We start from the raw sequence: 16237 nt of genomic DNA, 5'->3' as shown, positions 1-16237 counted from the left end.
ATCCATTTGGATGTTACCACTTAATTATTTAATTAATATAAATACGAAGTTGTCTGATGTTTAAATTTTCTTTTAAAGACATTTTCAAACTTTATAACATTTAGCTTTTCGTCTTCGTCGCCGCTGTGTACCGCTTATAAAATTGTAGCTTGCACTAGTTGCCATCATTCATGTTTGGTTATGTTGATTCCCGTATAGAGCGCGCACATGTAGTCGAATATTGATACAGATAGTTCACTGATTGCAAGTAACGCACACGCTGTCTAGTTCCGATTTAACTACATTAGGTAGTCCGCGCTTTCTCGTGATGTGTACTAAGACGATAGTTAAGCATCTGACTCATGTTGGCGTCACAGTTTTGGTTTTTGTATTTAACTATGAACAAAATGTTTTTGTTGCATGACTTATTAATTTAATTTGTTTGACGTGCATTTGTATATTCTACTTTTTAAATAAAAGTACTTTCCATGCATAGGTTTTGTTTTTACGAATAACGTTACCTTAAAAAAGTGCTTTTTTCGCATAAAAATCACACCCTTACTTTTCAAACTTTATTTTAGCATAAAATGTGTGACGATTATGCAATAAAACATGGTAATTGATTTAACTTCTTGTGCCTATAATTACAACCATAAAGAATTGTTGCCATAATAAGCTGGCTTCACTACATGCATAACACTTCGTAAACACTGTAGAAAACAAACTTGGAGCAGTACCTACAGAAGAACCCATAATACAAACGTAAACTTCAAAAAAGTGTCAATTCTGGTTTGCTCTAATTTTTTTATAGGTATTGTTTAAGGCATAACCAAGTTTATGAAAGGCCAGAGGTGTTTCAGTCCCAACATTAATATTTGAGAATACATTTTCCAGTGTGGCTAAAGCACTGTTGGCATCCTTCTTACTTGGTGTAATGATGCACAATTCTTCATCGTCTTCATTGTCCTCGCTTGCAGTTTCTCCGACACTTGCCTGCACGGCACGAGACACATGAGCTGCTCGTCCACTGTTGCCACGTCGCCACTGTTGCCACGTCGCCACTGTGCCACTCTTCCACGCTGCAGTCCTCTTGAGCCTGACCTGCACGCGCTCTCCTGAAGCCACCTGAAGTGGTGACATGCTATGCCATTACGTTCAAAACATTCCACTTCATTTGCCTCGTGTGTTAACTATATCTGACGAATCAAGTAAGAAGGGAGACGAGTCCTGTAGTTCGGGATGAGGTTTGGCCTGAGGTCGGGACCCGGGCACTTATTGCACAGCAATTTTATGTAAAATATTGGTCTATCTATGGTGTAATTTCTTGTTGTGACTAGTTAAGTTTATAAAAGGTGTTTCACAATAGTACCGTATATACTCGTGTATAGCGCGCCCTTTTTTCCCCTCAAGTAAAGGAAAAAAATAAGGATGCGCTCTATACACGGAAAAAAAAGTGAAAGGGTGAGACGGGGAGGAGGAGTGGAAGTCGTTAACTGCCGGGTGACGTTTCTGGCCAGCCCCCACACATACGCACAAGCAACAAGGCCTCTCTTTCACACACACACACACACGCACACAACCTGGTCTCTCGCACACACACGCTCACAGCACACACACACACACACGTGCGCGCGCAAGCTCGCACGTCTCTTGTTTATTTTTAGACCTCCCCCTCTACAGAAAGCCGGCGCAGGTAGTAAAGTAAAAGAGAGAGAGAGAATGTTGTCGCCATTCCCCCTCCCACTTCCTTCGCTTCCTCGTCGCAGCTGCTACCGGTGAGTCATCTAGTCCTCCGCGTCACGTTCCTGCCTGCCTCCCTCCCGTTCACGTACCAGTTGTGACGATACAGCGCTTCATTATCTTCAGTCTACACAGCAGAGTTTACGTATTTTCCTCACGCATCACCACACATCAATTTAAATTATCATTTGTTTCATACGTAATTATTTAACAGGTACCACAAAATGTTAGTAAAATTTATTTACAGGGAAAAAAAAAATTTTTCTTTGGAATTTGTTGCAAAATTCGTGGTGCGCGCTATACACGAGGGCGCGCTATACACGAGTAAATACGGTATTGTCACAAAGGTTTGTTTGGCATACTGATACGCTTGATACATCCCTGGACGTTCACTCAAGCAGATATACACAGGTTAATGCCAACACACATGGTGGGCTACCTGGGTGACTTCAACATTCTGCGCTCCTTCGCAAATGGACTTTTTGATGACGATTTTATTGTTCGGTCTGACTTAAATTGTGCAATATGCCCCCTAGTGAGGACAGATGTTCAGTGTGCGGTAAGGCTTTTTTTGGCGGACAAAAATACATATATTTCTTGTTCATGTGAATGTGGGGCATCTATTCATGAGAGGTGCATAGTTAAAAATAGTAATTTAATCACATGGAGGAATATATTTACTGTAGGGTGTATTAATGTTTCTGTCGCCTGCAAAGTATAATAAGAAAGATCCTTTCACTATGACTTTGAGCAATCAAGATTCTGAATCAAGTGCAATCATTTCTGAAGCGATCAATGTGAACAAGAAGGCAGGTAACCTAACGGGAATTAGTTTTGAAGATGGTGTAAGTCGATGTTCTTAATGTTGACTGGGAGAATACGTGCTTAGACTAATCAAGTAAAGGACCTGAAAGAAGAGAGTGTGACTGTGAACCATGTATCGTCATTGACTGATACTCGTGTATGTCACAGCAGACGGGCCAAACCCTCTGACCACATGGCCATCTGTACATATACCAGACTAGGAATTAACTTGGTATGTATCAAAGTAACAGTCATTATTTAATATAAAGGAATAATAGTAGTAGTTGTTAAATATTTTCTACTAGAAGCACAGTTGTCACATATTGTACATATCATCTCATGTCATTAAAATGTTTTCTACCAGAAGCGCTAGTATCATATACTGAACAAATCATCTGCTAAAGTGTGCTGCTGGTGCATTGGTTTATTATTTACCTGTTAAAGTGCAGTAGTATCAAATCACCAGACTATTTTAGCTTCCCCCATCTTGTCCGTCATATTGGCCACCATCTTGAAAATCTGTAATTATTAACCTAAAATCATAGAAAAAATTCTGAAAAAGTATTAAAAAATATAACTATTAATATATTTGTTAATAATTTACTTTCTGTCCTTGGTTGTCCGTGTGATCTGGTGTCTGGTGATCGACACTTCTGCACTCTAGCGGTGATAAGTGGCACTGCACTGTAGCAGATGATACCAGCAATATGCGACACTAGCGCTCCTAGTAGCAAGCGTTGAAAACCAATATGGTGTCTCGGCCTCAAACAAGTGTTGCTATTATTCTGTCATATTAAAAAAATTACTAGTCCGAATATGTGTTATCTTTTTAAGTCATAACAAAAGTGGTAGTTAGTGGAACATTAACCTTATGTGCATGAGACAGAAGGAACAAACAGCAGAATAAAACAAGATGGCGGCTGAAACCTCAGAATTCAAGATGGCAAACATGTCAGAATCCAAGATGACGGATAGTTCTAGGAAACAAAATGGTAAAATGTTCTAGAAAAGAAAATGAAGAAAATGGCAGAAAGTTGTAGAGAATCAAAAGATGGTGGCTGGGGTCAAGGTCATTCAGGATGGCTTCTGTGACTGCAATCCAAGATGGCCCAGGACCTGTACTACTGCTGACTGCCTCGGGCGTGGCCAGCCGGGAACTATGCTGTCACAGTTCAGGCCACTTGCACTTACATAGCAGCCTAGTTTACACTGGCCAGGGCTCAAACAAATACCTTACTGAATTATTCACTAACCTTTTCAACTCGTTAATACACATCATAGACGGGAGTTTATAATATATATCATAAATACCTAAATTGGAATAATTCAACAAACATTTTTAAAAGTATTTAATTTTGATGCGTTTGGTGTGTTTCAATGAACACCCCACTATTGCTTGTCATTTCTTGTTTCAGGTTTTCTAACTTTCATGAACTGCTATGATGTGAGGCAGACCACAAAAATGCAGAATGTTTTTATGTTCACCAAAATACTCGCTCTGGTTTTGATCATTATTGCAGGATTTTCATACTTGTTTCTCGGTAAGTTGAGCCTCCTAAGTTGACATGATATATTTTCAGATTTGCAAATATGTTCATTGTTCAGTCATTGGTTTTTATTTCAGGGAATACGTCAAATTTTGATCGTCCATTTGAAGGAGGCAGCTCGGATCCAGGAAAAATTGCTGTTGCTATTTATTCTGGGATATTTTCATATTCAGGATGGTAACAAGCGTTTGAAATCCAAGCTCAGTGTTATATTTTATTTTCTTACTTATACCAGCTGTGGAAAGACAAATTGTAGTATTGATGCTTGTATTGTGAAATAGCCTTAGGATTGGCCTTAAGTGACATTGCAAGCTTACAACATTGAGAGTGGAGCTGAGCCTTAAATAATGAATGTGTGTGGCATTGGGCTGTGGCTGCATTGCAGAGGATAGTTGCAGCCTTTTAGTATTAATTTACCTTACCAGTGTTTAATATCAAGAAAGGTTTGTTTTTTCCCACCTCATAAATTGTGCAGTCAATAGACTATTTATTACACTGACAGGAATTTAACTTTCTCTAAGAAAGTTACTGTGATTTAAACGGCTGTGTGTTCTTAGCTTAGTGTTTTACCCACTTATGCAACTCCGAAGCCGGAGTGTAATACTCAGGAGTGGAGCGACCTTGTTTTTGCCACTACACTCAGTTGACAGAGCAGCCAGTTCCACCAACAACTCTATCTGTAAAGTATTTGTTTGAGTAGCTGTAACCAAGGATTAGTTTGCACTGAACTATTTTTTTTATTTTAAGCTTTATTTATTTTTCTAATGGTCAGCACTGGTCACTCACAACCTGCAGGCCACCGGCTGGGGGTTATGTAACGTCACCCCATTTTGGGCGCCTATCGGTTTCTTTTACTAGTGCAACATTAGTATGACACACAACTATAAAAGAACACTTATGTAGCCATTGCTATAATATAAAACAGTGTGAACGTGGGCCAGTTGGGACGCACAGTCGTGTGTGAGTAGAAGCAGGCAGCGTCTGAAGTCTCGCCTCGGCGAGCCCTGGGAAGCGAGTAGAGGCTCTTTAAAGTTTTTAAAGTAGAGTTTGAGAGAAATTGTTCATGAATTGTCAAGTCACCAGTGTGGTATAGTGGTCTAACTCATTATCTGGCACTTGAAAAAAAATCTCAAAGACTGTTATAGGTATTGGGGTGTAGCAATTAATTTCGTAATGTATTCTTATCAGGATAATACAATCGCCGAGACATCACTACCATTCGGCTCGGCCCTCACACGACTGAACAAAGCACAGTACAGCACAAACGGAAAATTCAGTTAGCTGGGGTCTTCTCCAAAGTATGCTTCACTACTGGCTACAACACTTATTCTTATATTTATGATTCAGAACTCACTTCCTTGAGGGCTTTAGGTCTTTCTCTTACAACTTCTGTACGGAGTTCTAGGGCCCCAGTGAACGTCCGTCTCTTGCACAGGATGCCATCAATTAGTGTCACAGCACGTCTTTCTTTATGTTTTACCTCACAGCACTGTCTTACGTTTTTGGAAACATCACAACCACACCATGAACCACGTTAGTAATAAATTCTATATTTTAAAATACTGTTACAAACGTGACATTGGCCGGGACACGTGCAGGTGCAGAGCTGGCTGGCGACTGCCGCAATATGATATGTGCCGCGCGCGCCTGGAAGATAACAAGGATTGTCACTTTACCTCCTCCTTCCCACCACTCCCTGCGCGGCGCCCTGCCTTTGACACGTAACTGACACCGGACAGCTGGGAGTTGCGCGAGCCGCCGACACGTGTTTTCGAGAGCTTTCTGCCGTCCGGACGGCTCGGAGTGACGCGACTGGCCCCGGCCGCTCTCGTGAGTTCTGGAATTGCGCTGGGCTATATATATATGCCCGAGGACGTCAGTGGAGTTGAGTGGAGTCAGTTCGGAGTGTTCAGTCGGAAGTTCTCCCGCGGCGGAATCCCGAGCGAAGTTGCGAGCGAGGAGTCGAGCGGATCCTCGGCGAAGGGGAAGAGCGTCTGCGGCGACGGAGTCCCGCGGCGAAGACCCACGAGGGGTGCTGCGGCAAGAGTTGCGCCAGAGGTGCGGCCCAGCGAGGTGTGTGTAACGAGTGACTGGGGAATAGACCTTTCTTTAAGTGTAATTATTTATTTGCCATTTTAGAAGATTTTTGTAAGTGACATAAGTAGTGGCAATAAATAAAACTGTGTAGTGTAATACAATCTTTAATTGGGCTATCCTTTATGAACCCGTGGTAAATCGTAACAATACACTGTTTCAAGAAAATTTAAAAAAATTAAAATCCACGTGTACATAAAAGCTAACCCAGCCAACCAAGTGAAAGCCAGTAAAATTATAGTGAAGAGTCTTTTTGAAATAAACTAATTAAGTAATTATATATCAAAATTAAATTACTGTTTATATAATAATAATATAAATATAAAACTAGGTCACTGTCACCTTGAACTTACATAACCAGCTGATCCCTTCTGAATGCCAAAATATAATATTTATTCCTTCAACAAATACTCTTAAAAGCTAAGGAGGACAAGGTTAGTTGTTTAGGTTAGATTGTTATTTGCGTAATTTAAAAAAAAAATCATAATTTAAATATTTCAACAAACATTTTTCATATAATTATTGTAGCTGATTTAACTTGACCAAACTTTCACTTAAGTATTATTTGTCCAATTATCCAGAAGTTGTTGCATGACACGAAAATTTTTTTTAGTGGGATTCTAATTCTCATTCTTACTATTCGAATTCAAGATTTGTATTCTTTGAATAGTTTGATATTCGTATTCATGAGTAATTTGAAATTCATATTCTATTAAAACTTTAAAAAAAAAAAAAAAAAAAAAAAATTGCACAGGCCCAGTATTCACCCATTGATTTAGTATGCTTAGTTTGCATCAAAATTTACAGAGGAAAGACTTTTGTTGAAAAACTTTAAGTATGCTATCCTTTGAATCATATTTCGGAAAAATGTTTCAGTTTAAAAAATGCTTTCATAAAATGTGCATGTTGTGAAGAATATGTGTTTCTTTCATTTTTACTACCCTAAAAAAATATAATGTTTCTCTGATAATTAATAAAAAGGAGAGTAGATAATTAATTGCTAGAATTCAAAAGTTTACCCAATTGTGTTATTTAACTTTTTAAGTATATTATAATTGCGTGAAATAAAACAAAAATGAGCAACATCTCTCAAACTCTACTTTAAATTCTTTAAAGAGCCTTTACTCGCTTGTTAGGGCCCGCCGAGGCGACACACTTCAGGAATGCCTGCATCTACTCACACAGTTTCAGTCCCCAACTGGCCCTCCCCTCATCAGTTGAAGTGTTGGAAGGGGTTGTGGGTTTTTTTTAAATTATTTTTTTTAAACGTTATAAGAAAACTTTAATTGCTTGTAGAATACAGTGTACTTACATACAGTTGAGGCATTTTGAAGTTTCTATTATTTTGTACTCATATTACACATTAACCTGTTTTATGTTTGAGGTTGGGTTTACGTGTGTCAATAAATTTATGTAATACTAAGATGACAAATAAAAAATATTTCTGGTTCAGTTGCCTTATAAGTAGGCTATATCAAAAACATATAAACATAACACGTGGGAGTATTTTAGATTTGCCTATATGTATAATCCAAATAATACTCACTTCATCATGAAATCTCCTGAACTATAAAGTGTATGATCTTCAAATTTGGCACAAATGCATCTTATTTCTCTATTTGTTGGCTAGAATCGTTTTTATGAAATTCAAATCCTGAAAGGTTCAAATGGCAGGGAGAGTGTGGGAAATGTTGTATGAAACTTGTAAATAGCTGGCTGTAGAAAGGTGAAACTTATAAGTCAGGTTCCTTTAATAATATTGTTGTATGCCAGAGTTTTTGGGTGTAGCCAGTTTTAAATGATGGTTTGGTTGTAGGGCGGTTGTGCCGATGTGTGGCGCGAGCCCGGGTGGGGTGTGTGCCCTGACTGGGGTCTCCGAGGGGGAGTCAGTGTGGGCTCGGTTGTGAACTGCAAGTCCGTGGGGCTCGCTGGACGGGCTCCGGCAACCTTTAGCTTCGAGGGCGTACCGGTGTTACGTTTTTAACTAGTGGGCACGTGGACCTGGCTAGAGACTCTTGTTCAGGGCGTTACGTGGCCCGTGTGAGGCGAGATATTAGCCCTCCTGATCTCGATGTTAACACCTGTTCCTAAACCGAGCCCGCTCTCAGCGTCGGGCATGCTCCTACCTAACCGCAGTGGGCTCTTAGAGCGTCCCACATGCCGCTGACTGGGTTAAGGATCCATGTGGCCCCCCCGAACACAAAGACACATGACTCAATTAAGTTGGTTTTATTGATACGTAACACGTCCTACAATCCTCTCTTTACACAGCTAAAACGCCCGAGGCACGAATCGGTATAAGTTGAGGAGGCAGACCACACACGTGGCCGCCTCAAGCTTTTACGTAGAACGAAGGTGGTGAAAAATCTCCTGAGAGTATAGAAATTAATTATTTAACAGCCCCACCGACCCAGAGAGGCCCCGAGGATAAAAACGAAAACGATTCGGAATAGTTAAGTTAACAGCGCTACTTATCGGTGAGACAACGGTGACGTCCGCTCTCGGCCGGCTGTAGAAGGAGACTGGGTCGAGACGAGGCTCGCGGCAGTAAACATGGCGCCCTTCGCGCTGAACACAATTACCGTTAACATCTTTGCGACTGCGTGCCCTGGGTTATTATAGAGAATAACATTAACTCTTTATAAAATTAACATACACCCATCCACGACCAGACCGTCTGTAATAATTACTTGTGCATGAATTTAGTTTGAATGAAGTTATATATTAGTTCTGCCGTCGCCCGCTAGGGAGCGTCCTTTACTTTATTACAAAAAATATTATACTAAGAAAACAAAAGACACTCACTTGACTGACTCGTGACACTGTTTAGGAGTGAAAAGAAAAGGTTAACAATAATAATTTTAATAGATATAGGGTTGCGGCACACTGGCTCTACAGCGCCCTCTTGCCGGGCGACCAACACGCACACACACACGCACGGGTAGGCGGCAGTGCCATGCACAGCCTTAAAAAGTGGGGGGTGGGGTTATAAAATTTCGCCCCCCCCCCCCCAAACCCCGTCATTATTAGGCGATTGAAGAAAAAAAATCAATAATAAACAAAAAGTTTTATTTTTAATATCAATACCTCAGTAATTTGACCATGTTGTTTGGTGTAAATTTTAAACATACACGTGTTGACAATTTTCCAATTTCTCCAATTGAAAAAGTAAATTTTAAATATATTTTACAACGTTTAACCCTTTCTCAATAGTGCTAATAGTCCCAAAAGCAGAAGTAGTATACTTTTAGCATATAATAATATTCTTCAAGAAAATAAATTTATTTTAAACAAATCCAACTTAACATTCTTCACTGTACTTATTTTTAAATCTTACAATGAAAATATTTTATTTATCATACCACAAAATAAGATATAAATAAAAATTTCTTTTTGCAGAAGAACTGTATACATAAACTGAGAAATTTTTCAGTGCAGGCGACGTGCCTTAATAGCGGCAAATTGCTCTATAACTGTATCAAAAGATAGGTTGCGAGCATTGTCACTTTCTATTGAGAGTATTGCCAGTCCAGATAACCTTTCTTGAGCAATGGTGGATCGCAAGTAGTTTTTGATGAGTTTCAGCTTGCTGAAACTTCTTTCGCATGAGGCTATTGAAACTGGAATAGTCAATAACAATTTATATGCCGTAAAGGATTCTGTGAAAGCTTCCTGCAAGTCATTGTTTACAATTATTTGAATTACATCTTTGGGTTTAGATTTTGGTGGAAGTTTGTCAGCCAGGATGTTTCTTAAAGAAAGAAGCTCGGAATAGAGGCCACTGTCCAAGTCCCGCTCGTAATATCTCGTCAGCTGTTCACAGGATTTCTGTAAATCATTGCTACTTAGTTTCATGAGTCGGCAGGGATACATGAATGAAAACATGTTTGCTACGTCTATAAGGCCTTCAAAACTTTCGGAAAGGCTTGCAATGATCCTGTCCAAAATTTTGTTGTAGATATTAACTTCGAAAGCTTTATTCTTGTCTGTAATTGGCTCATATTTAGTTAACTCATCCGAAAATGATACCTTTCTTCTTTGTCGTTTTTCAGAGAGTGGTACGGATACTCCCAATTTACTTGCAAGTTGTATGGCTTCATCCATGAAACTGCTGAACTCATTTGCTCTCATATTCTGTATATTCTTGGTCGAAGACTGGAGAAGATCAGCTGCAGTCAAAATATCACAATCTGCCTTTTGCAAGTATTTGCTTGTTATATTCAGCAACGTTACGATGTTATCCTATATAACAAGCATCACAATGAAATCAAATTTTGATATATGACTCAAAAGACCATCACAGTCACATTTATCACTGACATCTTTACTTTCTGACTTGATGCACTTGAGAACATCAAAGATTTTTGGCAGGGCTTTTCGGAGATTGCGAATTGGAGCAAGTCGGCCTTCCCAACGTGTGTGGTGCAGACTTGCTTAACTATGACTGACCTTTTTGGCAGGCTATTGTCTTGTTGATTTTCAGGTATTTCATCATTTGTGTTTTGCAGTATATCTTCAGTTGGGTCACATTCATGAATTCTTTCAGAAGCCATAGCTGGGTCTGAAGCTTTTATGAGCATTTCCCACCGACGGTTACTTGAAGAGAAGAATGTGTAAAACTTCTGTACTACTCCAAAGAAAGTTACTATCTCGGGATCAACTTTAGCCGAATCTGCTATGACGAGATTAAGAGTGTGGGGTGCACAGTGAACATAAACAGCCAACGGATTTTGTTCTTTGATACGTGTTTGTACTCCAGAAGAATAGCCCTTCATTACTGATGCACCATCATAGCTTTGCCCTCTACAGTTAGCAATATCCAGTCCCAGATTTTCCAAGAAAGAGAGCATTTAACCACGAAGTCAGTGGCTCTTGCTTCATCTCCTGGTATACAGATGAATCCAAGGAATGACTCGGTGACTTTAACTTGGTCATCAATTTGGACATAACGAATTATGAAGGATAACTGATCAGTGTGGGAAGTGTCAGTGGTTGTATCTACCATAACAGAGTAATATATTGCATTTTTGATAGCGTCAATGATGGCCTATTGAACTTGTTTGCCAAGAACAATTAACTCATTCTAAATTCTGTTGCTGAGATACTTTACTCCTTCCTTCTTGTTTATGTGGTTATGTAAAACCGGATCATATTTAGCTAGCAAGTACACTAGAGCCAAGAAATTCCCACTGTGTCTATGGCCAATTTGTTCAACTGACCCACGAAATGCCATATTCTGTGCATAAAGAAGCAGAATTACATCAATGATTCGTTTTAAAATATCATTCCAATTAGCAACCTCGTGTTCATATTGTTTCTGTAAATCGCGATCAATTAAGGCATTGCTACTGACCATTTTCAAAGAAATCAGAGCATTTCTATGCAAATATGATTGTTCATGTTTTGCCACCTTGTCATGTATCTTACGCCAGTTACAAACACCTACTCTGCTAAATGCTGGATCGTAGTTAGGATCACTAGTTTTGGAGAACAGCCAGCAACAGAAACAATAAAGTCTGTCATGTTTCACTGAGTAATGGATCCAGCCAGTTTTTGAATGCCTTTGTTGGTAAATAGCAGGGGTAAAATGGCCTCCATACTTATTTTTGGGAAACTGGCATTGGTCCTTTGTTGGCTGACAAGGCCCTACTTTGAGTAGAAATTTCTTGGTCTCAAAATTAAGTTCACTGCCAGATCTGCCACCATAATATATTGGATCACTTGGCCACTTTTGACTGAGCAGATTTTCAAGTTCTGTGTCGTTGCCTATCTCATTAGTTTGGTTCGGTAGAAATTCTATTAGTACTTTTGGAGATGAATCCAAATTCTTCAGAGAGGTCAACGGAGTGTCATCTTGAACTGCACAATTCCTTAATGAGTTATCTAGATTTTTTTCAGGGTAAGTTGTTTCCCTGAAATAAAATCAAATTGATAAAAATTGAACAATTAACAATGAACATGTTTCGTATAAACAAAAATCCTGAAACAATACTTACACAGAAATGAGCCCATATTTCCCAGTAATTGAACTGCTTGCTAGTTCTGGTATTGTAGATACTATTACTGCTTCAGAAAAACCTTTGGAACTCTTCAATGTTTTTATTTGTGGGAAGTCTGTTAAAGTTTGAGCTGGATCAAAATCCATCACAGAGTTCAAAGGAGTATAATCTTGAACTGCGCAATTCCTTAATGAGTTATCAAAAATTTTTTCAAGGTAAGTTGATTTCCTGAAATAAATTCAAATTGATAAAAATTGAACAATTAACAATGAACATGTTTCGTATAAACAAAAATCCTGAAACAATAATCACACAGAAATGAGCCCAGATTGCCCAGTATTTGAACTGCTTGTTTGTTTCGGTATTGAAGTTGGAGATATTTCTTCAGATAAATTCTCAGAACTTCTTACATGACTTTGTAACAACTTTTCACTTAAAATTGAACCTGAAGTTTCCACAGATGTAGATGTAGATGGAGCAGGGTCTGAGCCTGGATTTAAAAAATTTAGCAAAGAAGCTCGTGTATTTTATCTTCTTCGTCGTGCAGTCGCTTTTGCAACTTTCGCTGAGCTCCAGAAAGTTTAGCATATTTCCGCTTTGCAAGAGGGTGTGAGTCCATATCTGTAAAATTAGGTAATTTACTATACTGACGCAATCAGTGTGTAACACATAGGCTACATATACATACTTTCCGAGCCAATAAAAATAAGTTACTTTCTAAAATGTTTAGGCAACATAGATTTTTTAATATAAAAATATAAACTCATCACTTTTTATTTTAATATCAAATTGTATAATCATGATTGTTTGATTGAGATATTGAGATGGGTCAGGTGTATGTTGTGATTTATTTACTATTGAATTTTATAATTGAGCCACGAATACTTCAACGCTGATGGCCTAAGCTTTTATTTTTTGGTACGTTGATTTCGCATTTACATAATATTATGTACCTATCTCAAAAATGTATTTTTGCGAATTAGTAGCCAACGTTTTTTAATGTTTCATGTAATCTCGATGCCATTAAGAAAATATTGTTCAATTTTAATGCATCTGTTTTTAAGATATAAAAATCAGCACTCGAACAATTAATTATAATACAAGTAACTAACTAGAGCTGTACCGATTCACAAATTTTTGCCGATACACACATACAGATGTTGCCGATACGTCTATTCCAAACCGATACAAGGGAAAACACTTTTTTTTTCCCGCCGCATGATCGTACAGCACCACAAATTACACGTGCTTTACTTTAATTATCTTGCACAATTTCATACAGTTTTTTATTTTAAATTTTGTTTGGACGTATTTGTGGTAACTTAAGTTAGTGCATTGCCATCCTAATTTTGTTTACATTAACCTTTGGCCTACTACAAACCAAAATTAGGTGTAACTACTGTGCAAGCACCATACTCTAATTTTGTAGAATAAGCAGTTTCTTAAAATACTTTTAAATATCCTCTCTCACATAAATAATATTCAAACCATGTATAACTGAGAAGCAATAATAAGAAACATCTGTCTATTTAACTGTCCAAAACAATAATGGTGCACGTAAATGTGAAGACAAATGAATAGCAACTTACATAGAATTATAGAATATTTACCATAACTACAGCACAAAACCCAATATTTACCTTAAGATAATTATCTTAAAAAGAACAAGATTCTGTGAAAATACCATAATTACTGCAGAAGCATGATAAGCTACCACATTTACACTATAGTTACCGTGACACAGTTTTACAAAACTAATTAATTATCAAATTTATTATGAAAAGAAATAAAAAAGATAGCCGTATGTACATACCTCCTCGATATTTCGCCTCCTGTAGAAAATTTCGCCCCCTCTGGCGATTTGTGTGGGGGGAGAAAACACCCCCCAACCCCCCCACTAAGCACGGCACTGGTAGGCGGGAGGTTTGAATGGAGGGTGGGTGGTGTTTGGGCGGTGGCATATTGGACTCAAAGGGGCCGCAGGCTCGGACGATGTCAGGTTGAAGGTTTAGTTGGGAGTTGACTTCAAAATTTTGAAAAGTTGTGGATCACCTGTGTTCATGCAAGTCCCTCAGTGCGGAGATAACATTAGTTAACTTAATGGTCGGGTCAAGTTACCTTTGAACGTTGGTAAGATTAAAAGATATTAAAGATTTTGTTCTCTCTCACATTGGTTGCTAAGATAAGTATAAATTGGTCGACAGAGACAAAAATCCAGGTCCCTAATGTAAGCTAATTCTCATTGTTAAGGTAAGGGAAAGACGTAAGTGAAAAAAGATGAAAATCAAGGTCCCTAATGTAAGCTGAATGCACAAAGTTTAGGTAAAAATGAAAGATGGAAGCTTAGAAGCTTAAGTTTTGTTAGTTATTGAAAATGAATGTTAGTTTTTGAATTGTAGTGTTAATTATTTTTAGGCAAATCAGTTAGTCTAATCTTTCACCTGATATCCAATATGGGATGTAGAATCTAGTCCTTTGGAAAAGTTTTTATTCAATTAAGATAAATTATGAGCAGTAAATACCTCTTGCACAATTATGCCAAGCGAGTTTTTAAAGAGCTAATATTTCCCCTAGGAAAGCTTTTAGATCCCACGTTTTAGATTACCCCTTATTTTAAAGTTATTTTTATTTTAATAAATTAATTAATAAATTTAAACCATCTATGTGACAATATAGGGGAATTTCTTGTGAAAATCAACTCCTAAGGGGGTGAAATCTATATCTAAATATTGTACCCTTAATCTTCAAAACAAGATAAAGATCACTGTTGACATTAGATTTTGAAAAACCACTCCCATTCCACTTTCCCACTCCTTAAATCAGAATTTTGGTATCACTTAATGAAATTTTGCACACTTGACATTAAAAAATTATAATATAATTACTGTGTACCTGAATTCAGTAAAACAACCCTGATCTCCCAAATGAAGCCATCCTGTGATGTATAAAGCCTGGAAACATCAGGTACTGAAGTTTTATTTTAAAATTTAAGCAACTTTATAATATAAACATAATTTTTGTGGAATTTTAACATAAGCTAATCCCTATTGATGTCGCCATTGTGACCCATGTTGCAGTGCGTTGTCTTTGTAATGGCTAATGGGTTTTGTTTTAATCCAATATATGAGCTGTTTAGGTCCAACGTTGGCTCACGAATGGAGATAACCACATGTACCATGTGATACTTGTTACAGAAAAGTAACCTCTGACAACTAAGCTCGCAAGAGTTCCAGCCCAGCTCCTCCTCCCCCCCCCCCCCCCCTCCTGATATGGTGCTAGCTAGTTTAGACCAATTTTTTTTTCTATAATAGTGCTAAAAATGATTTTACTATCATGCGATAACTTTCACGTAACACTTCAGTTTTTCATTACAGTTTTGTTTACCTCATCTGTCTCTTCAATAAAAAAATTGTTTCAAATCTTCCTGGTGCACTGGAAATCCAACAAAACTTTGCACAAGTGATTATTTATTTAGTTTTTGCGTGGGAATTGTGTTGGAAGTGACCGGCCCTGAAGCAAGGGAGACCAGGGAGGCGTGCCCCACCCAGCCTCTCGGTTCCTGCCCCGTCGCCACTTCTCGTGTAGTCAAACAACGGAATTAACAATCGATTTCCGGTTCTTTCGGTACATCCAGGACTCAACATCGACAGCATAAAATTTTGGTTTTTATTGCGTGCTACGTTTACTTTATGTTAATAATTCTGTGTTTTGGCATGCGTTTAAAGTATGATTTGTTTTAATTTTTTTTTTCCCCCAAAGTTAAAGATTGAGAGTAAGACTGAGAATAAAGTTATTTGTTCACATTAATAGATACCTTTTGCTATAAGAAATTGTAACAATTATAACAACTTTTGGTCACTAATACTCTTTTAATCGTTCAAAACTAGCTATTGCTATTTCAATCACAGACTGCTGCACCATTAATAAATAAAAACATCTGCCTAGTACCGCAAGTACCGGGAATCCTCGGTTCCGTTGAAGACTGGTATGGTTGCGAAGAGCCTACACCGCATGTCGTGCTTCGTGACTGTGGCCCGGACTGGACGTGCTTGTTGGGTGCATGTGCTTGCATGA

General features: G+C 38.2%; 1 protein-coding gene across 4 annotated transcripts in view; it reads left to right on the top strand.

The window, feature by feature from the left end:
* Positions 1-16237, top strand: part of LOC134533327 (Y+L amino acid transporter 2) — a 125819-nt gene that overhangs the window by 25845 nt on the left and 83737 nt on the right. For all 4 annotated transcript variants that reach the window (XM_063370836.1, XM_063370838.1, XM_063370835.1 and 1 more), the window contains exons 5-6: positions 3939-4064; positions 4148-4247. In XM_063370836.1, the coding sequence (XP_063226906.1) occupies positions 3939-4064; positions 4148-4247 (226 nt within the window). The remainder of the gene's footprint in view (positions 1-3938; positions 4065-4147; positions 4248-16237) is intronic.

Source organism: Bacillus rossius, chromosome 6, assembly GCF_032445375.1.
Source record: "Bacillus rossius redtenbacheri isolate Brsri chromosome 6, Brsri_v3, whole genome shotgun sequence".
Taxonomy (NCBI): domain Eukaryota; kingdom Metazoa; phylum Arthropoda; class Insecta; order Phasmatodea; family Bacillidae; genus Bacillus; species Bacillus rossius.
Note: the sequence above shows the minus strand (reverse complement) of the source record. Positions and strands in the feature narration are given on the sequence as shown.